The 22778-nt window shown below is 40.5% G+C and overlaps 1 protein-coding gene across 5 annotated transcripts in view; it reads left to right on the top strand.

Annotated features, from left to right (window-relative positions):
- The first annotated feature begins 1754 nt into the window (after positions 1-1754).
- LOC134359957 (uncharacterized) overlaps positions 1755-22778 on the top strand; it is a 192714-nt gene continuing 171690 nt past the window's right edge. For all 5 annotated transcript variants that reach the window (XM_063073858.1, XM_063073857.1, XM_063073855.1 and 2 more), the window contains exons 1-4: positions 1755-1779; positions 2810-2868; positions 4149-4305; positions 20147-20328. In XM_063073858.1, coding sequence (XP_062929928.1) covers positions 4200-4305; positions 20147-20328 — 288 coding nt within the window. In that variant the 5' untranslated portion in view covers positions 1755-1779; positions 2810-2868; positions 4149-4199. The remainder of the gene's footprint in view (positions 1780-2809; positions 2869-4148; positions 4306-20146; positions 20329-22778) is intronic.

Below are 22778 nucleotides of genomic sequence, written 5' to 3'. Positions count from 1 at the left end.
ATAAACTGCACCCCGTATCTTACTATAATGTCAAGCCTGATCCAGTTTTAGAGTCTGAGTCCTATAAATTTTGTTACAACCAATCCATTATTACAGATAGGACAACCTATAATCACTGTCCAGATCTAATATTACAGGATAAAACAAGCAAGAACAACTTAATAGATATACCTATTCCAAACACACATAACATACAGAAATCAATAAGTGAAAAACACAAGAAATATGCTTAATTAAAGGACTATGAAACATGAATGGAGTATACATTGTCTGAATAGTAATATCTACAACTGGAATCATCCCCAAGTCATTACACAACAGCATTAAACAATTAGTCCTACATAGCAGTATTTATGTAAATCTCCAAAAAGTCATAATACTAAACACCACTAAAACAGTTCAAAATTTCATAGCAACTGAGAATGAGTGTGCTTGCAGATGCCTGTACCTCAGGAGATAATTACTGAATTCAAGAAAATTCGCACCACTCACTCCCCTCTTTATATCAGCTCTACAACAGTGGAGACTGCACGCAGTTTCAAACTCCTGGGAGCGCACGTCTCGCACAAACTCTCATGGTCCCAGAACACATTTTACACAATCAGGAAAGCTCACTGAAACCTCTACTTTCTGAGAATGTTGAAGAGAGCTAGACTATGCACACCTACATTCAGCTCATTTTTACAGATGTGCGGTAGAGAACATCTTAACAAGCAGCAACACTGCAAGGTATGGAAACTGAACTGTGGAGGACAGGAAGGCTCTAAGATGGGTGGTGTCAAAATTGCCCAACACATCACCCACAACAGCCTAACAGCCATCAAGGACATATATACACAGAGCTGCCAGAAGAGGACCAGTAACATCATGAAGCAACAGCACCTACCCTGCTCATGGGCTCCCATCAGGAAGGTGACTACATAGCATCTATGCTAGGACCACCAGATTCAAAAAGTTACTTTCCACAGCAGTAAGACTAATCAACACCTCTAACAACTAACCCACCCCTTCACTGCACCAACCACCACTACTTTATTTTTTCCTGTCGGTCACCTGATGTACAGACACTTTACGGACATACAACCAATTTCGCAGCTACCTTACCTATTTGTATTTTTTGTGTTTTTATTATTATTATTGTTTTCTTTATCTTATTGTGGGTTTTTTTTGTGCTGTATCAGAGCTGCAGTAACAACCATTTTGTTCTCTGTCTCACTTGCGTTCTGTATATTAACCAATCTTGAATGATTCATGCACTTTGCACACTTATTTATCATAGGTGTTTCCAAGCAATGATCTTGTCGAAAGGTATGCCACAGAGATTCTCGGAAACGAGCTGACCTCGACGACACTGACGCTTTGAAGACATTTTCCCGTTTTGATATTGAATAGCAATTAAGTAACTATCATTCCACACGTTGTTTAAACCTAAAGCCACTGACGTGCGCTTTTCCACATCAACCCCGTACCTGTAAAGAAAAACGTCGTCGCTGTGAAAGCCACAGTCCAGCCCAGGCCCCGGAGCGCCATGCCGCACGGCCCGTACCACGTGACCGTTTCGCAGCCGCTTTGCGGCACGCGGTGGCGGAGCAGGTGCTGCTGCCGCCATTTTGTCGCCGTGAATTGGGGCTCGTCAGTGGGAATCCTACTATCGGCCGAGAGAGAAACAGCTTCAAGCTCTTGTCCAGTTCGGATACACAACATGTATGATCTTGAAAACAAATCAGCGAGTATATATGCGTTATATGCAAGAAGTAATTTAAGTTACAAGTCTCACAGGTATGTTTTGTCTGATATTTAGAATAACAGTGAGCGAGGGTGTTACTTAGCTACAAATGCTTCCATAAATATTGGAATTGTTTGGATGACATTGGCCTTTTTCTAATAGAGATATTTATCTTGTCCTGTTTAATCCTTTCTTGAAACTAACCCGTTTTCTCACTTTTCTATTGCTGGTGAAAGATTTTAAAACTGAAAAGTTAATTGCCTCTTTCCAGAGTTGCTGCCTGGCTTGCTGAGTGTTTTGAGCATTTTCCGTTTTTATTACCGTTATTCTTTGTGACAGCTACATATCTGATTATACCCTCAGCATTTGCAACTCCTGTAAAACCAAACACTTTTCTTTGAGCAGGTGAAGTCCTGCAGCAAGCCATTTCCCTAGTAGCAGGGTGCTATTAACTTTCAATTATGAATCATTTTATGCTGTAAAAGATGAGATGCTGTATCACTGAATATCATGCATGATAGTTCAGCAGTTTACTGTGTATGAAGCCTGCAAAGTTTGGTTGTGGGGTATGCATCAGCGTTAAGAATGTTAAAAAAAAATTATAAATGCTAATATGCAATTGGCTGGCATACCTGGAATATTCCTGGAGAGTACTGTACATTGTTAGGTAGGTGCCACTGTTGAAGATACAAGGCTGCAACGTGTCTACTTCTGATGCAGAAATCTTTGCCTCCCATGTGAACTTTACCAAGACCGTTAACTTTTGCTGCATTTAAATTAGTTATTCATGCATATGAAGAAATCAAGTGAGCTGAACACCAGCTTCTCTGATGGTGGGAACTTCATACAGAAGCAGTAAATCATAATCAATCTGGAATTTCAATGTGATGATTATAAACATTTCAGCCTATGGGGAGGATGGGAGGGAAGAGTTACATTGATCTTTGGAATTGCCAAAGGCCCTGTACAGTGCTTACTATTCTATGTTATATCAGACTAATCTCAATCACTGGCTCTATAATGCACTACCAAGTGCTAATTAACTCACTAATAATTCAGACAATGTTTAATGTAACTCACTAGGTTCTGGACTTCAACACAGCTTCAATCAAAATACTGGCAAATAAGCTGTATTCTAAAGGGTGAGTGATAGTGATGTCTATGTAACATTTAAAGCTGAAATCTGTGAGAATCAATAGGGAGTTCACCAAACAAAGCCATAGCTGGTATGAGAAGGAAGATTGCGGTCATTACATTACAATAATTTTAGGCCCCAGCTGAACAGGCACAGAATTCACAAGACAGTGTAGTCCTTTTAGGAATCAATTGCATTACCACCTTCCATCAAGAAAATAGCTGGGAATTCCTTCATTTATTTGGGATACTATGCTGTTTAATTGGGACAGGAAACTTGCTGAACAGTTTCTAATGACCCTCAGTTGCGTGCACTTGTATGTCTGTTAGACATTACAGCATGCCCTGAACAGTTTTTAAGTAGCATCATTTGCATGTGTTTGTGTTCAAAAAGCAGTGGTTTTTGTCACTGATGTTTGGTGAGAAATAAGTTGTAAGACAATTCGGAACTGTTTTGCTCACTGCTTTTTCAAGAATTCAGGGGTGGAGATGTAGAAACAGCCGGGAGTGAAAATGAAACCATTTCACTACTTCAGGACAATCATCCTGAATGTTATAATGAAAATGAAGGTTTGGAGGGTGTGATCACTGAAACCTTTGCATGAAGGCAGTCCATTATCTGCACTAGGTGTCTGGGCTGCTTTTGTTCATTTACAGTCAATCAGGAGAACACAGCAATGTACACAGGATGAATTCCTCCTTCAATAAATACAGGTGTCCCCCGCTTTTCGAATGTTCTCTTTATGAAACCTCACTGTTACGAAAGACCTACATTAGTACCCTATTTTCGCTTTCAGAAGGTGTTTTCACTGTTACGGAAAAAAAATTCAGCGCGCGATAAAAGGCAGCGCGCCCGGAGCAGCTGCTCTCCCCTGGATTCTCACCGGCATTGCTTAAACATGAGCCTGTGAGCAGCCGTTTGCAAGATGAGTTCTATGGTATCGGAAAAGCCTGAAAGAGCTTGTAAGGGTGTTACACTTATGGTAAAACTAGTCATAATTAAGCGTTTTGATCATGGTGAATTTGGTGCTGCCGACTGCTAAGAGACTATTAGACAGGTATATGGAGGAATCTAAGGTGGGGGCTTATATGGGAGGTAGGGTTTGAGGGTCGGCACAACATTGTGGGCCGAAGGGCCTATACTGTGCTGTACTATTCTATGTTCTATGACACGTAATTGTCGGCCCAGCTCAGAGACGATGCAATCGGAAATCGGCACTGATCTGGGCCGACAATTACAGGTGGCACCTAATTAATTAGCGTGTTTGTTTCGGCTTTTTTCTCAAAGATATGCTGTGTACCTCCCGGCTACCGCTGGACCCCTGCGTTCTTCGTGGCAATGTATCGATCCGCGGCCTGGAAGGTGGGGTCCACTGCACTACCCAAACTCCGACGACTCAGTCTAACACACCATCATCAGTGTGCTCGGCGCTGTCCCGATTCCCGTAAGTGATACTACACTGTACATACGCTATTTCTACTTTATACCAGCCGGGTATTTTTACGTGTTATTTGGTATGATTTAGCAGCTTCATAGCTTAAAGGTTACTGGAGAGCGCTTGCGTGTGTTTTTGCCAACAGCGCTTGCGTGAGATTTTCTGCCGACGGCGCTTGCGTGAGATTTTTGCTTCGGAGAACAGTTCAGTAATGATTGTGGAGAAGTATTTCTACTTTATATAGGCTGTGTATTTATCATATCATTCCTGCTTTTACTATATGTTACTGTTATTTTAGGTTTTATGTGTTATTTGGCATGATTTTGGTAGGTTATTTTTGGGTCTGCGAACGCCTACAAAATTTTCCCATATAAATAAATGGTAATTGCTTCTTCGCTTTACGGCATTTCGGCTCACGAACCGTTTCATAGGAACGCTCTACCTTCGGATGGCGGGGGAAACGTGTATTAGGAACTAATACAGTTTTGTAATACTGTAGAGGTATTGGTAGTGTTCCAATTTGTGATGTATTTAATCCAGATACATAAATTGTTACTCAGCTAAACAGTTGTTTCTTTTTTATACCTTTTTAAGTATTTCCATGAAACTTCAGCTAATTGGAGAAGCTGAATAATTATGCCAAGATGTCCTGGTCTCTGTGTGTCCCAATTAGCCAGAATCCATTGTACTTAAAATGTACTTTCTTTGTATAAACATCAGTATGACTTTTAATTGTTTGTCCTATTTCTAACTTCAGTCTTGCAATTTATGATATTCTGAACTTCTCAATGTGTTACTGACAAGACCATCATACATAGGAGCAGAATTAAGCCATTCAGCCCATTCAGTCTGCTCTGCCATTCTGTCATAGCTGATTATTATTCCTCGCAACACCATTCTCCTGTCTTCTCCCTGTAACCATAAGACCATGAGATACAGGAGCAGAATAGGAGCCCACCGAGTCTGCTGTGCCATTTCATCATGGTTAAACCAATTTTCCTCTCAGTCCCAATCTCCTGCTATCTTCCAGTACCCCTCCATGCCCTGACCAATCAAGAATCTATCAACCTCTGCCTTAAATATACATAAAGACTTGGCCTCCGCACCCACCTATGGCAAAGAATTGCACAGATTCACTACTCTCTGGCCAAAGAAGTTCCTCATCATCTCCATTCTAAAAGGCGCTCCTGTATTCTGAGGCTGTGTCCTCTGGTCTTGGATTCTCCCAAGATAACAAACATCCTCTCCACATCCACTCTTATCAAGGCCTTTCACCATTTCAGCATAGATTTACAAAGGGGAAATCATGCTTGACTAATCATCTAGAATTTTTTGAGAATGTAACTATGAAAATGGACATGGGAAAACCAGTGGATGTAGTGTACCTGGACTTTCAGAAAGCCTTTGATTAGGTCCCACATAGGAGGTTAGTGTGCAAAATTAGAGCAAATGGTTTTGGGGGTAGGGTACTGACATGGATAGAAAATTGGATGGCAGACAGGAAACAAAGAGTAGGGATTAATGGGTCCTTTTCAGAATGGCAGGCAGTGACTAGCGGGGTACCGCAAGGCTCGGTGCTGGGTCCACAGCTATTTACAATATACATTAATGATTTAGATGAAGGGAATAAAAGTAGCATTAACAAATTTGCAGATGACACAAAGCTGGGTGGCAGTGTGAAATGTGAGGAGGATGTTATGAGAATGTAGGGTGACTTGGACAAGTTGGGTGAGTGGGCAGATGCATGGCAGATGCAGTTTAATGTGGATAAATGTGAGGTTATCGACTTTGGTGGCAAGAACAGGAAGGCAGATTACAATCTGAATGGGGTCAAGTTTGGAAAAGGGGAAGTACAATGAGATCTAGGTGCCCTTGTTCATCAGTCACTGAAAGTAAGCATGCAGGTACAGCAGGCAGTGAAGAAAGCTAATGGCATGTTGGCCTTCATAACAAGGGGAGTTGAGTATAAGAGCAAAGAGGTCCTTCTGCAGTTGTACAGGGCCCTGGTGCGACCACACCTGGAGTACTGTGTACAGTTTTGGTCTCCAAATTTGCGGAAGGACATTCTAGCTATTGACGGAGTGCAGCGTAGGTTCACGAGGTTAATTCCTGGGATGGTGGGACTGTCATATGTTGAAAGATTGGAGCGACTGGGCTTGTATACACTGGAATTTAGAAGGATGAGAAGTGATCTGAATGAAACATAGAAGATTATTAAGGGATTGGGCAGGCTAGAGGCAGGAAAGGTGTTCCCGATGTTGGGGGAGGCCAGAACCAGAGGCCACAGTTTAAGAATAAGGGGTAGACAATTTAGAATGGAGTTGAGGAAAATCTTTTTCACACAGAGGGTTGTGGTTCTGTGGAATGCTCTGCCTCAGAAGGCAGTGGAGGCCAATTCTCTGGATTCTTTCAAGAAAGAGATAGAGCTCTTAAAGATAGCGGAGTGAAGGGATATGGGGAGAAGGCAGGAAAAGGGTCCTGATTGTGGATGATCAGCCATGATCACAGTGAATGGTGGTGCTGGCTGGAAGAGCTGAATGGCCTACTCCTGCACCTATTGTCTATTTGATGGTTTCAATGAGGTCATCCCTCATTATTCAGAATTCTAGTGAATACAGGCCCAGAGCTATAAACCACTCTTAAATATGACAAGCCATTCAATCCTGGAATGATTTTCGTGAACCTACTTTGAACCCTCTCCAGTTTCAGCACATCTTTTCTAAGATAAGGGCCCCAAACTGCTCACAATACTCCCAAATGAGGCTTCACCAGTGCTTCATAAAGTTGCAACATTACATCATTGCTTTTATATTCTAGTCCTCTTGAAATGAATGCTAACATTGCATTTGCCTTCCTCACCACAGACAACCTGCAAATTAACCTTTAGGGAATCCTGCACATGGACTCCCAAATCCCTTTACACCTCAGTTTTTATTTTGTATTTTCTCTCTGTTTAGAAAATCGTCAACCCTTTCATTTCTTCTACAATGTGCATAACCATACACTTACCGACGCTGTATTCCACCAGCCATTTCTTTGTCCATTCTCCAAATCTAAGTTCTTCTGTAGTCTCTCTACTTCCTCAAAACTACTTGCCCCTCCAGCTATCTTCATATTGTTTGTAAACTTTGCAACAAAGCCATCAATTCCATCATCCAAATTACTGATGAAATAACATTTTAAAAAATTGACCCCAACACTGACCCCTGTGGAACACCACCTCACTGGCAGCCAATCAGAAAAGGCTCTCCTTTATTCCCACCCTTTGCCAATCAGCCACTGCTTTATCTATGTTAGAATCTTTTCTGTAATACCATGGGCTCGTAGCTTGTTAAGCAGTATTCATGTGTGGCACCTTGTCAAAGGTCTTTTGAAAATCCAAGTACATAATATCAACTGATTCTCATCCTGCTCAACAGATTTGTCAGGCAAGATTTTCCCTTGAGGAAACTATGCTGATTACAGCTTATTTTATCATGTGGTTCTGAGTACCCTGAGAGCCTAAGCTTGATAATCGATTCCATCATCTTCTCAAACACTGAGGTCAGACTAATTGGCCCATAGTTTCCTTTCTTCAGGCTCTTTCCCTTCTCGGAGACTAGAGTGGCATTTGCAATTTTCCAGTCTTCTGGAACCATTCCAGAATCTAGTGGTTCTTGAAAGATCATTACTAATGCCTCCATGATCCCTTTAGCCACCTCTTCAGAACTCTGGGGTGTACACCATCTGGTCCAGGTGACTTATGTACCTTCTTCAGACTTCTCAGTTTTCCAAGAACCTTCTCTCTAGTTATGGCAACTTCACACACCTCATGCCCCTGACACCTGGAACTACCATCATACTGCTAGAGTCTTCCACAGTGAAGACTGAAGCAAAGCACTCATTCAATTTATCTGCCGTTTCCTTGTCTCCCATTACTACCTTTCCAGAATAGTTTTCAAGCAGTCTGATAGCCAGTCTTGCATCTCTTTTACAATTCATCTATCTGAAGAAACTTTTGGTATCCTGTTTAATATTATTGACTAGCTTACTTTCATATTCCATCTTTACCTTAATGACTTTCTAAATAGCCTTTTTTTTTAAAACTTTCCAATCCTCTAACTTCCTACTCACCTTTGCTCTATTATATGTCCTCTCTTTGGCTTTTATGTTGGCTTCGACTTCTCTTGTTAGCCACTGTTGTGTCATCTTCCCTTTAAAAACTTCTTCCTCTTGGGATTTATATTTACTGTGCCTTCCGATTGCTTCCAGAAATTCTAGCCATTGCTGTTCTGCTGTCATCCCTGCCAGTGTTCTTTTCCAATTAATACTGGCCAACTCCTTTCTCGTGCCTCTGTAATTCCTTTGCCCCACTGTAATATTGATAAATGACTGAATCTTTGATGCCCTTACTGATCAGAAACCTATCAACCTCTGCTTTAAATATACCCGATGATTTGGCCTCCACAGCTGTCAAGAGCCATGTCTTTCACAGACCCACCCCTCTGACTAAAGATATAAAGATATTCCCCCTCACCTCTTTTCTAAAGGAATGTCTTTGTATTCTGAGACTGTGCCATCTGGACCTCGACTCCCCTATTATAGGAAATATCTACTCCATGTCCACTATATCTGGGCCTTTCTATATCCGATAGGTTTCAATGAGATTCCCTGTTATTCTTCTAAACTCCAATGAATACAGTCGCAGAGCCATCAAATCCTCCTCATACATTAACCCTTTCATTCCCAGGATCATTCTCATAAACCTCCTCTGAACCCGCTCCAATTGCCAGCCTATCCTTTCTATGATAAGGGGTTCAAATCAGCTTACAATACTTCAAGTGCAGTCTGAACAATGTCTTATAAAGCCTCAGTATTACAATGTTGTTTTTTTTTATATATTCTAATACTCTTGAAAAGAATTCTAGCGTTACATTTGCCTTCCTTAAACCAACTCAACTTGCATGTTAATCTAAATGGAATCTTTACAATGACTCCCAAGTTCCTTTGCATGTCTGATTTCTGAATTTGCTCCCATTTTTTGGGTTTTGGGTATTTGAACCTCCACAGTATTCTGCGTGGGAAGTTAAACTGGAGGTGGCAGTGTTTTTTTTTAACGAGGTCGACATCAACCCAGCACGGATGGAGAGTGCGCTAGGGAGCGGTCTGTCACTGGATCGAACTCGGGAACCTCCGTTCTGGAGCTGGGCCCTGATCTCACTGTGCCCCCAGCCCTTTCCTTCAACCCAAGTGCATGACCATGCACTTCCTTGCATTGTACTCCATCTGCCATTTTGGTCCCATTCTCATTTCTCTGCACTCTTCTACAGACTCCTTGCTTCCTCAACACTAACTGCCCCTCCACCTGTTTTCGTATCATTTGCAAACTTGGCCATCAGCAATTGCACATCAGTCCAAGACGATGCCTACATCAGACTTTCTGGCCAGATTTGGTGAACACTTAAAATATTTCACGGCATAATACTTTCAGAATTTAATGAAAAATGAAGGGTTTGTTTTATTTGAATGCCTTCAAGTGTTCTGTAATTGTGCTCCATGAAACCTTGATGTCACAGTGTCATATTGTTCTGTCATATAGACTGCAAAGTACAGGTAAAACTGAAGTGATGCAAGTCAGTAACAATAATATTATGTGATGTCACAATCCCCAAAGGCATTGGTAATCAAAGGCATGTATTATACAAAATATCTCTTTGTGCCACCTTGTGGTGGTTGGAGGCTTTAAAGTACAACAGACACCACTGTCACCATGGAAGCATCCACATTTTATTTTATCTGGTTTTCCATTCTCATTACTTTGCCTTCAGGTAGGGTAATTTGGACTTCTTTTTGTGCATTCGCCTGTTAATTATTATGCTGTGCTTTTGTTTGGCACCGCCTACTTTTGTAGAATGGTAGCCCTCTGTAAAAGATAGTTGTGGAAGATGCTTAAGGCCGATTTATACTTGTGTGTCAAATGTATGCCGTAAGTACGGTGTAGCTGCCTACCCTACTACTACGCCGTAGCCTAACGTGCACCTCCCCCAAAATGTAACTACGCGTCGCGGCGATGCAGACCAAAACAGCTGTGATTGGTCTGCTTGGTAGCATCGCATTTCCTCCTACGCTCCAAAAGCTTCCCATTGGGCGAAGAAGGGCAGGGAAGGAACTCTGGCTGCAATGCTTTCCATAAAGCTTTACAGACCTCCGAAATTATGGAGGACCCTGTGCTTGACACCAGTTTGTAGCTAGCTGCTACAGCCTCTTGACTTCCACCTGAAGCTAGAACTCAAATGGTGATTGCCAGTCTCTGAGTATACTGTGTGTACACTGATGTGAAATAAATGGTTGGAGATGATAAACCAAACCGTCAAATCTACCTGCCGATATCCGAAAATATTTGAAATGTATTTCCTTGTCCATGTCTCTCAGTGGCCGGACAAGCACAGAAAATTCACCCTCCTTCAGTTTCAGTCGCCATTGTTTGAAGTTTGAGTTTTTTCATGTTGATTTTCAACACGAAGAAACTCAACACAGTGGCGTAGAATCCCCACCACCAACTAGCGTTTCGGTGGTGAATTGCAGAGCGACGCAGACACACCAACGCACAAGTATAAATGCTCACAACGGCGTAGCCCACTTGCGTAGGCTACGACGTAAGCTGGTACGCACAAGTATAAATCAGCCTGTAGAATCTGATAGAAACCACATACTGTATGTTGTGATGGATATTGATGGATTTAACACACTGAATAATGTCAACCCTTGTGCAGTTCTCATTTGTAGCATTGTCAGATAAAATTGGATCATGTTTTCCCCTTGTACTTATTAAATGCATCGCTGTTCTATTCATAGCAGTTTAATTTATTTTAAATGGCACCTGAGCTAATTGACACTTCTGCAGTTTGCTTCAACAACTCGACAGGCTTACTGGTGGATTAGTAGTAGTATGCATAGTGACTTTTAGGTGAGAATACTGCATTCCTCCACTTTGGTAGTTGATATATCTGGGTATACAACAATAGCAGAGCTGCAGAATGTGTTTAAGACAGGATAAATATGCCAGGATCCTAATAAAATTGGGGAAGAGAGGTTTATGTCTGTAAACCATATTCCCCGAGAGTGTTGAGGAATCTCATTTGTATCTCTGGATCTCTGAGCAGCAATATGCTTGGAGATTTTAAATTTTCCCAAGTCAGAGGCCTGTGATCCTTTGTAAGCAGAGCTACAGCCTAAATTCTGTTGTCTTTGTCAGTCAAAGTCACTTCATTCTGAATTTCTAGCCTCCAGATCACTCTGAGAATGATTTATACCATATGATGTTTTATACCATACTTTACAGTTTGCTGAGTACACTGGAAACCATCAGAAGGAATGGCGCCATATTTGTGAAATTCGGTAGTTCCCAAAGATTGAGTGAGTTGGTTGATTATATGTCTCACTTTGTGGGAAGGTGGCTTTGTTGTTGCGGGAGAGACCTATGGGTGATAGCATTCTCATATTTCTTCTGCCTTAGGGCTTGGTGGAAGAAATTGTAGGTTTGGGTGATGCTGTCAGAATAACCTGAGTAAGCAACTATATAATGTATTTTGTGTGCCAGTGTGGGGTTAATAATTGCTTAGAGATCTCCGAGATCTTCCTGCCAGAAATTCTGTAATTCGTCTCCTGACATTCAACTCGTATTCAGTTAACTGCCTGTTGTCCTGCCCTGCAAGCCCAAAGGACCATCTGTCACTGTCTCAACCAAGTCATTGCAGACTCTACAGCTGCATTGCTATACACTTTTATCAGGTATGAGGCTGAAGCATTGAGTCAAAGTAATTTCTTATGATAGTTCAATGGGATATAAGTTAAAGGGCAGGACCTCCAGGGTAATGATCTCAGGATTGCTATCCATGCCATGTGCTAGTGAGGCCAGAACTAGAAAAATTACACAGTTTAATGCATGGCTAAGGAGTTGGTGTAGGAGGAAGAGCGTAAGATTTTTGTATCATTGGTCTCTTTTCCAGGGAATGTGGGACCTGTACTGAAGGGATCGTTTGCACCCGAAACTGGAGGGTAACTAATGTCCTAGTCGGAAGGTTTATTAATATTGCACGGTGGGGTTAAAACTAGAGTTGCAGAGAGTTGGGAACCAGAGTGCCAGAAAAGTTGTGGAGACAGATGTTGGTAAGACCTCAGACAAAGTTAAGAATCAAAAGGTTGAACATGGTGCGACTAGTGTCCTGAGCTGCTTATATTTCAATGCAAGAAGTATCAAAGGAAGGGCGGATGATAGTGCTGAAGATGAGATAACTGGTTTACAAACAGGCAATGTGTATTGAGGAGAGGCTGTTGATAGGGCAAAATTGCAGTCAGCAGGATGATTCTGATTCTGAGTTGCAATGTAAAAGGCAGACAAAATTGAAAAGGGTGAATACAGGACTGAAGGTGTTATATTTGAATGTGTGCAGTATATGGAATAAGGTACATGAACTTGTAGCATAGTTGCAGAATATCAGGTATGATGTTGTAAGCATAACTGAATCATGGCTGAAAGAAGATTATAGCTGAGAGCTTAGTGTCCAAGGGTACATGTTATATCAAAAGGACATGCAGGAAAGCAGAGGGAGCATTGTTGCTCTATTGGCAAAAAATGGAATCAAATAATTAGAAAGAGGTGACAGAGGGTTAGAAGGTGTTGAATTATTGTGCACAGAGCCAAGGAATGCAAGGGTAAAAATACCCTGATGGGAGTCGTATGCAGATACACAAACAGTAGTAAGGATGTGGTCTACAAGTTACAATGTGAGATAGAAAATGCATGCCAAAAGGGCAATGTTACAATAGTCATGGAGGATTTCAATAGCCAGTTAACCTGGGAAAATCAGTTTGGTGCTGATTTACAGGAGGGTGAGTTTCTAGAGTGCCTACGAGAAGGCTTTTTAGAGTAGCTCCTGGTTGAGCCCACTAGGGGATCATCTATTCTGGATTGGGTATTGTGCAATGAACCAGAATTGATTAGAGAGCTTAAAGAAAAGGAACCCTTTGGGGAAAGTGATCATAATATGATCAAATTCACTGTGAAATTTGAGAAGGAGAAGCTGAAGTCCATTGTATCAGTATTCCAGTGGAGTGAAGAGAATTGCAGAGGCATGAAAGTGGAGTTGGCCAGAATTGATTGGAAAAGGATACTGGCAAGGATGATTACAGAGCAGCAATGGCTGGAATTTCTGGAAACAATTTGGAAGGCACAGGATATATACAACCCAAAAAGAAAAAAAGTGTTCTAAAGGGAAGATGACACAACAGTGGCTAACAAGAGAAGTCAAAGCCAACATAAGAGCCAAAGAGAGGGCAGACAATAGAGCAAAAATTAGTGGGAAGTTAGAGGATTGGGAAGCTTCGAAAAACTAACAGAAGGCAATTAAAAAAGTGACTAAGAAGGTAAAGATGGAATACATAAGTAAGCTAGCCAGTAATATTAAAGAGGATACTGAAAGTTTCTTCAGATACATAGAGTGTAAAAGAGAGGCGAGACTGGATATTGAACTGCTGGAAAACGATCCTGGAGAGGTAGTATTGGGAGACAAGGAAATGGCGGATGAACTGAATCTAAATTTTGTATCAGTCTTCACTGTGGAAGGTATTAGCAGTATGGTGAAAGTTCCAGGTGTCAAGGGTCATGAAGTGTGTGAAGTTACTCGTACTAGATAGAAGGTTCTTGGGAAGTTGAAAGGTCTGAAGGTACATGAGTCACCTGGACCAGATGGTCTACACTCCACAGTTCTGAAAGAGGTGTCTGAAGAAATTCTGGAAGCATTAGTAATGATCTTTCAAGAATCACTAGATTGTGGAATGGTTCCAGAAGACTGGAAAATTGCAAATGTTATGCCAGTCTTCAAGAGGCAGAAGAAAGGAAGCTATAGGCCAGTTAGTCTGACCTCAGTGGTTGGGACGATGTTGGAATTAATTATTAAGTGTGAGGTCTCAGGGTATTTAGAGGCATATGATAAAATAGGCCATATTCAGCATGGTTTCCTCAAGGGAATATCTTGCCTGACAAGTCTGTTGGAATTTTTTGAAGAGATAACAAGCAGGATAGACAAAGGAGAATCGGTTCATGTTGTACGCTTGGATTTTCTGAAGGCCTCTCACAAGGTGCGACACATGAATACTGCTTAACAAGCTATGAGCCCATGACAGTATGGGAAATATTCTAGCATGGATAAAACAGTGGCTGATTGGCAGGAGGCAAAGAGTGGGAATAAAGGGAGCCTTTTCTGGTTGGCTGCCGGTGACTAGTGGTGTTTTACAGGAGTCTGTGTTGGGACCAGTTCTTTTTACATAAGATGTCAATGATTTGGATGATGGAATTAATGTCTTTGTTGCGAAGTTTGGAGATGATATAAAGATAGGTGGAGACTCAGGTAGTTTTGAGAGAGTAGATAGGCTCCAGAAGGACTTAGACAGATTAGGAGAATGGACAAAGGAATGGCAGATGGAATACAGTGCCGGGAACTGTATGGTCATGAATTTTGGTAGAATAAGTGAAAGGGTTGACTATTTTCTAAATGAAGAGAAAATACAAAAATGTTAGCATTCATTTCAGGTGGACTAGAATATAAAAGAAAGAATGTAATGTAAAGCACTTGTGAGGCCTCACTTGGAGTATTGGGAGCAGTTTTGGACCCATTATCTTCAAAAGGATGTACTGAAACTGGAGGTGCAAAGGAAGTTCACGAAAATGATTTCAAAATTGAATGGCTTGTCGTATGAAGAGCATCTGTTGGCTCGGGGCCTGTATTCACTGGAATTCAGAAGAATGAGGAGTGACCTCATTGAAAGCTAACGATTGGTGAAAGGCCTTGGTGGAGTGGATACAGAGAGGATGTTTGCTGTGCTCGGAGGGTCTAAGAGCAGAGGACAGAGCCTTGGAATAGAGGGATGTCCTTTAAGAATGGACATGATGAGGAATATCTTTAGCCAGAGGGTGGTGAATCTGTGAAATTATTTGCCACAGGCAGGTGTGGAGGTCAAGTCTTTATGTATAATTAAGGCAGAGGTTGATAGATTCTTAATTGGTCAGGGATACCAGGAGAAGGCAGGAGATTGGAGCTGAGAGGAAAATTAAATCTGCCATGATGAAATAGCAGAGCAAATTTGATGGGCCAAGCAGCCTAATTCTGCTTCTATATCTTATGATATAGACTCTGTAATGATCTTTGACCTTGACCAATCAATATTATCTAATCAAGCACATTACTACAAATGTAGTATCATACCAAACAGATGACAAATCTCTTGTCTTCCAGCAATACAACAAATTCAAGATTTGTTGTCATACACACAACAAATGTGTTTGATGAATGCATTGGATTTGATGCTCTAGTTAGTTGAAGGTTTGAAAGCAGAGCATTGAAAAAGACGTTGCTATCAGAATGTCATTACCTCCAGAGTTCCATACTCTTACTGTCTGCATGTAGTTTTCTAAGAAAGCCTCACTACAGATTCAGATCCTGTAACAAAAGCCTCTCTTGGATGGGATAAATGATTATGCTCACAAGACAGTAAAAGTTATACAATTCATTAAAATAACTGGCAGTGCTGACATATTTTTGCTTGAAAAATTCACTTCATCTTTGCAGCAGTTCCATTTCATTGCTGAAGGGGAAATGCCAGAATATGCACACTGCTTCAAAATAGTGACCTACAAAATCACCGTTTAAATGCTATTTATATCCAATACACTTTTAATAAATAGAATATTGCTGCAGTACATTGTAGTACATAATGATAAAGTACTATTGATAATAAATAAATTGAATATAAAGACTGTAGAGATACAAGACCATTGCACCATGTTTAAAAGCCCCCCTTGTCACATTATCTGCATATTTCATTGAAGTGATTAAGCTTTAAAGATTTGAACAAATCTTAGAATCAGCATCAGGTTTAATATAACTGGCAAATGTGGTGAAATTGGTTGATGTGGCAGCTGTACATTGCAATACATTATAAAAACTATAAATTACAATAAGGAGTATATATAGAAAGTAAATTAAATCAGTAGTGAAAAAGAGAGGAAAAAGTAACTTGGGTAGTGTTTATGGGTTCATTATCCATTCAGTAATCTGGTGGAGGAGAAAGAAGCTGAACTGTTTAGTTTTCTGAACATTGATGCTAAACTCATAAAATGAAATTAGATATTTAAAAAATAAGCTATTCCCTTCAGAAACAATTTGTTCTTTGCTAGCACCTCTCCTTTTAAAGAACTACAGTTTGATTACAGGTTACAGTAAGTAGAGTTGTGTTTTAAGCATATTCTCTGAAGCGTGAATATTCAGTTTCACTCAGTGATCTCCATTTCTGTTCAGTGCAGTCAGAAACCTGCTTCAGCAGTGGCTGCCTGAAAGAAATGTTAATTTCACGGGCATGGAATTTCACACCATTTACTGTCTAGAAATATGTATCCAATGTTTTGCATAAACTTCCAGAGTTAGCATTGGTTTATTATTGTCACGTGTACTGAGATACAGTGAAAAGAGGTTTTGCATGTCAAACAGAACATGTCCTACATAATTACGTTGATGGAATCTTGCATAACATCTTTTGCATTCTGTCAGACAGACTAGGTAAGGTATTTTGATAAGATTTCACAGTATGTTCCTGTATGTTTCATTTTGAAGTTCTTGTCCAAATCAACCAGGTAGGGCTGATGTGCTGCTTTGCTTTGTGGGGGGTGTATTTGCGTTGCTTATTTACAGACGGCTAGCACCAGTTGTCTCTGCATCTAAATTGCAGTCCTCCAGCCTGTTGAAACCTTGAATTGCCAGTTTCTGAGCTAGAGATTAGTGGTGTCGGGTTGTAGGGATGCCTTCCTTTTTCCATTCTGGAGTGATAAATGGATAGTATTGTGATGGACAGAATGTGGCAATATGTGGAGTGTCTGGCAGATGCATGAACATTGATTGCTATGAATGAAGAAGGTATGGAAAAATGCAATTGATACTAGTCTTCTATATACTTGCCATGAATCCTCATGTACAGCAGGCGTAAGTTTATGTGGACCCCATCTTTTAACTTGGGGTTAAAATAGACTGGAAGGCTATCACTCAAGATCATGACAGAACTTATCCTGAAAGATAACAGGAAATTAAATCTTAAAGTGCTCTAGTAACATGATAGGGTGCAGTCTCTGTCACAAAAGAGAAAGTGCTCAAAAAGTTGAAAGACCTAAAGGTACATAAGTCACCCAGACCAGATGAATAATAATAATAATAAAATAGATGAGCTGCACCCTAGGGTTCTGAAAGAGATGCCGTTAGAGATTGTGGTGGCATTAGAAATGATCTTTCAAAAATCATTGGACTCTGGCATGGTGAAAGAGAACTGGAAAATTGCAAATGTCACTCCACTCTTTAAGAAAGGAAGAAGGCAGTAGAAAATAAATTATAGGCCAGTTGGCCTGACCTCAGTGATTGGGAAGATGTTACAGTTAATTGTTAAGGATGAGGTGATGGAACACTTGGTGACACAGGACAAGATAGTACAAAGTCAGCATGGTTTCCTTAAGGGAAAATCCTGCCTGATGAACCTGTTGGAATTCTTTGAGGAAATTACAAGTAGGATGGATAAAGGGGATGAAGTGGATGTTCTATATTTGGACTTTCAGAAGGCCTTTGACAAGGTGCCTGTTATGTACCCCTAGGGTTCATATTTTCTGTGGACTGTCACTTTAAAATGTTGGGAGAATGAGACTGACTTTTGGACACACAAGAAAAAGGACACACAGACGCACTAAGGTGTGGTGAAATTACCACTACACTTTCAGGTGCCCACGAGTGTGGGAGCGAGGATCGATGAAGAGGAATCGATCTGTGATTATTAGTGCGTGAAAGAGCGACCCTGTGGAGTCTACCAGTGTGTCTAACCCTTGCCTGGGTTGGTAGTTTATCACTTGAAGACGGCGCACTCAAGTTGATCAAGTTTGGCTAACTTGGGAGTTTCGGAGGACAACAGGAAGAATCGACAGCATCAGCTTACGTGTTCAACAAACTATCCCCCCTCCCCCTCCCCCTCCCCCTCCCCCTCCCCCTCCCCCTCCCCCTCCCCCTCCCCCTCCCCCTCCCCCCCCTCCCCCCCCCTCCCCCTCCCCCTCCCCTCCCCCTCCCCCTCCCCCTCAATTCTACTCAACTCAATATCACGAACTGAACTGACTTTGCTTATGTACCATTGTAAGACTGTATCAATTACCACCTAAGGTTGAAGGAGTTTGGGTTTTATATTTCGGCACCTATATATGCATAAACTCTGCTAACCCGTTTGATTTATCTGGTTTTATTACTATATTGTGTAGTTACTAATAAAATAGAATTAGTTAACAGCAAAACCAGACTCCAAGTGTGTTCTATTTCTGCTGGTCCTTTATCCTGTTACGGGGTATGTAACAGTGCCACACATGAGGCTGCTTACCAAGTTAAGAGCCCGTGGTATTACAGGAAAGTTACTAACATGGTTAGAGCATTGGCTGATTGGCAAGAAGCAGCAAGTGGGAATAAAAAAAATTTCTGGTTGGCTGCCAGTGACTAGTGGTGTTCCGCAGGGGTCGATGTTGGGTCCACTTCGTTTTATGCTCGATGTAACTGATTTAGATGATGGTGTGGATGGCTTTGTTGCCAAGTTTGCAGATGATACAAGATTGGTGGAGGGGCAGGTAGAGTTCAGGAAACAGGTAGGATACAGAAGGACTTGGACAGATTAAGAGAATGTATTTCATTTGCCAGTTTCTTGCCCAATGTTGGAAAATGCATAGTCATTTACCTTGGTAGTAGAAATAAATGTGTGAACTATTTTCTAAATGGGGAGAAAATCCAAAAATCTGAGATGCAATGGGACCTACGAGTGCTTGTGCAGAACACCCTAAAGGTTAACTTGCAGGTTGAGTCAGTGGTGAAGAAAGCAAATGCCATGTTAACATTCATTTGAAGAGGTCCAGAATGCAAGAGCAAGGATGTGATGCTGAGGCCTCACCTTGATCATTGTGTACTGTTTTGGGCTCCTCATCTAAGAAAAGATGTGCTAGCATTGGAGATGGTCCAGAGGAGGTTCACAAAGATGATTCCGGGAATGAAAGGGTTATCATACGAGGAACGTGTGATGGCTCTGGGTCTGTACTCGCTGGAATTCAGAAGGATGGGGGGGATCTCATTGAAACCTTTAGAATATTGAAAGGCCTAGACAGAGTAGATGTGGAAAGGATGTTTCCCATGATGGAGAATCTAGAACAAGCGGGCATAGCCTCAGGATAGAGAGGCGCCCTTTCAAAACAGAGATGCAGAGACATTTCTTTAGCCTAAGGATGGTGAATTTGTGAAATTTGTTGCCACTTGCGGCTAAGGAGGCCAGGCTGTTGGGTGTATTTAAGGCAGAGATTGATAGAACTTGATTGGATATGGCATCAAAGGTTACGGGGAGAAGGCTGAGAACTGGAGTTGAGGAGGAGGAAAAAGTATTGGGCATGATTGAATGGTAGAGCAGACTGGATGGGGCAGGTGGCCTAGTTCTGCTCCTACGTCTTACGGTCTTATGGATAAGTCTTTTATGTGGCACCTTATCAGATGCCTTCTGGAAATCCAAGTAAATAATGTCCATCTGTTCCCCTCTATCCATTGCACTTATCGTATCCTCAAAGAACTCCAGTAAGTTTGTCAACAGTGTACTGATGATGTCTCCTCTTTATAGTGATGAAATGATGCCAAGATCAGAGAACAACTGAACCACCTTACACATTTTCTAAGTTATTTCTAATTTGATATGTGCCACATGTTTAATTTATTTGTGCATTTGTTTTGTTTGATGACTAACCTTTTGTAGTTAATTTTGATCTAAGGTTGGACTGAAACTGAGAATATAACAGCCCGTGTTCCATCTACATCTGCACTGGAAATACTTATCAAAGAGCATCTTACTGTACCTTCAGCTTCCAGTTTGACATCAAATCTGAATTCCATACCAACTTCACTTTCAGTTCCTAATACTACTGCTAAGTCTGTGATCATATTCGATAGGAAGGTGAGTGGTTTGCACCATAAAAGACCCATAAAAGCTCAGGCATATATTATTTTGGTGTATGTTAAATGGACTTTGCATTTAGTGGTGCAGTTCAGTGGAGTAAGTTTGAGTATACTCCTCTTATGTTAACAAAGTTGAAAGAATGTAGATACAATTTCTTTAGCCACTCATAATTGGTCAATCCTCCCATGTTTAATGTGTGCTATTGAGAAAATGATATAGCCAGTACCTCTTCTATATGAGATTCATATTACTTACCATTATGCTAATATTGGTGAAACTGACCACGTATTTCTGACGTAGATATACAGATACCTGTCTAGATTAGGATACTGGTAGCCATTTTTGGATAATATGGAGCATCACCTCTGATTGGTTTCACTGTTACTGAAAGAGAAGCCTACTAAAAATGTGTATGTGTTTCAATTATTGTAATAAGTCTGGAGCAGCTGAAGTATATTTCCAAGGCCTCCTAAATTCTGGGTCATTGGCAGTCAAGCCTCCATGTATGGTTATATTTTAGTGTTAAATTCCATTGGAACAGTAAATTACTGTAAACTCATTCAGGATTGATGTGAAGATTGTTGACAACCACATACAAGTTTCATTTGCTAATTAATTTACGAACAGGAGAGAAGTGTAAATATTGTTCAAATAATGTCCTTATCTACCAGAAGGTGATGTAAGTTTTATTTTCGTCACTTCCCCAAGGGAAGTATGCAATATAGACACCACTAAGTGGCAGATATTTCTAGTTTAGAGGAATAGGTTAATTAGAAAATGTCATAGTTTGATATTTTTTCCTTCATATGGTTAGACACGAAATTAAAATAAAGGACACTACAAATAAGTTTTCAAAAAAAATCATTGAATTATGAAATATGCTAATTTTTGTGATATAAATCACTCTCATACACACCTCACTGTTTTACTGCAACCATTCTAAGTTATATATTGTATGTTATAAGGTGACAGTTCAACAATTTGACAATACAGTAAAACGCCATAATGCCACCTGTTTGGCAATTCAGAGGTGTTGATTTGACATTTTCCAGATTATTAGATGTTATTTTTATTAATAACCCAACACATTTTGTTTGTTTGTTTTTAAATCTTTTTATTGAATAAGTATACAAAAAGGTAAGCCATATAGACACTAATATACTGTTAGAATATAATAAAATTACAGAAGATATTAATACAGAAAAAATACTACAATGTAATTTAAACATAACATACCAAGGTAACATAATAGTATACTAATTTTTATATATGTATCAATAGAGAAAAGGAAAAAAAAAACCCAAAAAAAACCCACCGTGCAACTAACGCAAAGCAAAGCAATGGGCTAACTTGAAACCAAACAGAGTTAAACTTAAAATCACGCCCTCAATCCCGACCTCCATTAAAAACAATAAAAAAAAACAGGAAGGGTATATATTACATTAAATGAAAATATTGAATAAAAGATCTCCAAGTCTGTTCAAATTTAAATGAGGAGTCATAAAGATTGCTTCTAATTTTCTCCAAATTCAAGCATAATATCGTCTGAGAAAACCAAAAAAAGGTAGTTGGAGCATTAAGCTCTTTCCAATGTTGTAAGATACATCTTTTCGCCATTAAAGTAAGAAATGCAATCATTCTACGGGCTGAAGGGGAAAGATTACTGGAAATTTTAGGTAGTCCAAAGATAGCAGTAATCGGGTGAGGAGAGATATCTATATTCAATACCTTGGAGATGATATTAAAAATGCACATTTTAAGATGAAAAATGAATTAAAATGTGTTTGGTATTAATGTATATAGTAAATTTCCTGGTTAATCAAGTAAGTTTAAAGCAAGAGCTTGGGAACTGGGGCTTGCAGATCAGAAAAGAACATAGGAAATAGGGCTCTGTGGCACCAGAAAAAAAAGTGTAGCATTCAAGGCACCAAGAAATTAGCAGGGAAGATGGGAAATGGGAACTGCCAAGTCAGAAAGTAGAGTGGGAAGTGAGGTTTAGTGAATTGGAGAAAGTATGGGAACTGGGCCTGTTGCATACAAGGGAAATGCAAGAATGCAGACAAAAGGATCATGGGAAATGGGGTAAGTGAAAGGGAGCTTGGGAGCCAAAGCCCTAGTGAGTGGGAAGAGAGTTTGAGAGCCAGGGTGTGGGGAGTTGAGAGAGTACATGACATAGCGTACTGCAAAGTGTGTCAGATCCTGAACTATGGTCAGATGGCAGATTATTTTACTGTAGCCTGTCCCATCCAACAGAAGACTTCGTAGATGTGGTTGCTATGCCAGAAGTAACAACCTAGCCTTCTTGTCTCAATCGTGTTGGAACTATGGAACAAATATCCATTTTTACTACTTGGGTAACTCAGCTCAAGGTGAAAGTAATAAAGTGTATAACAATAGAGCTATATCAGTTTAATTAGCATATTATTTGTGTGTTAGGTTCTACATTG

Source organism: Mobula hypostoma, chromosome 21, assembly GCF_963921235.1.
Source record: "Mobula hypostoma chromosome 21, sMobHyp1.1, whole genome shotgun sequence".
Lineage (NCBI taxonomy): Eukaryota > Metazoa > Chordata > Chondrichthyes > Myliobatiformes > Myliobatidae > Mobula > Mobula hypostoma.
The sequence above is the reverse complement of the archived record's forward strand: the minus strand, read 5'-3'. Positions and strand labels throughout refer to the sequence as shown.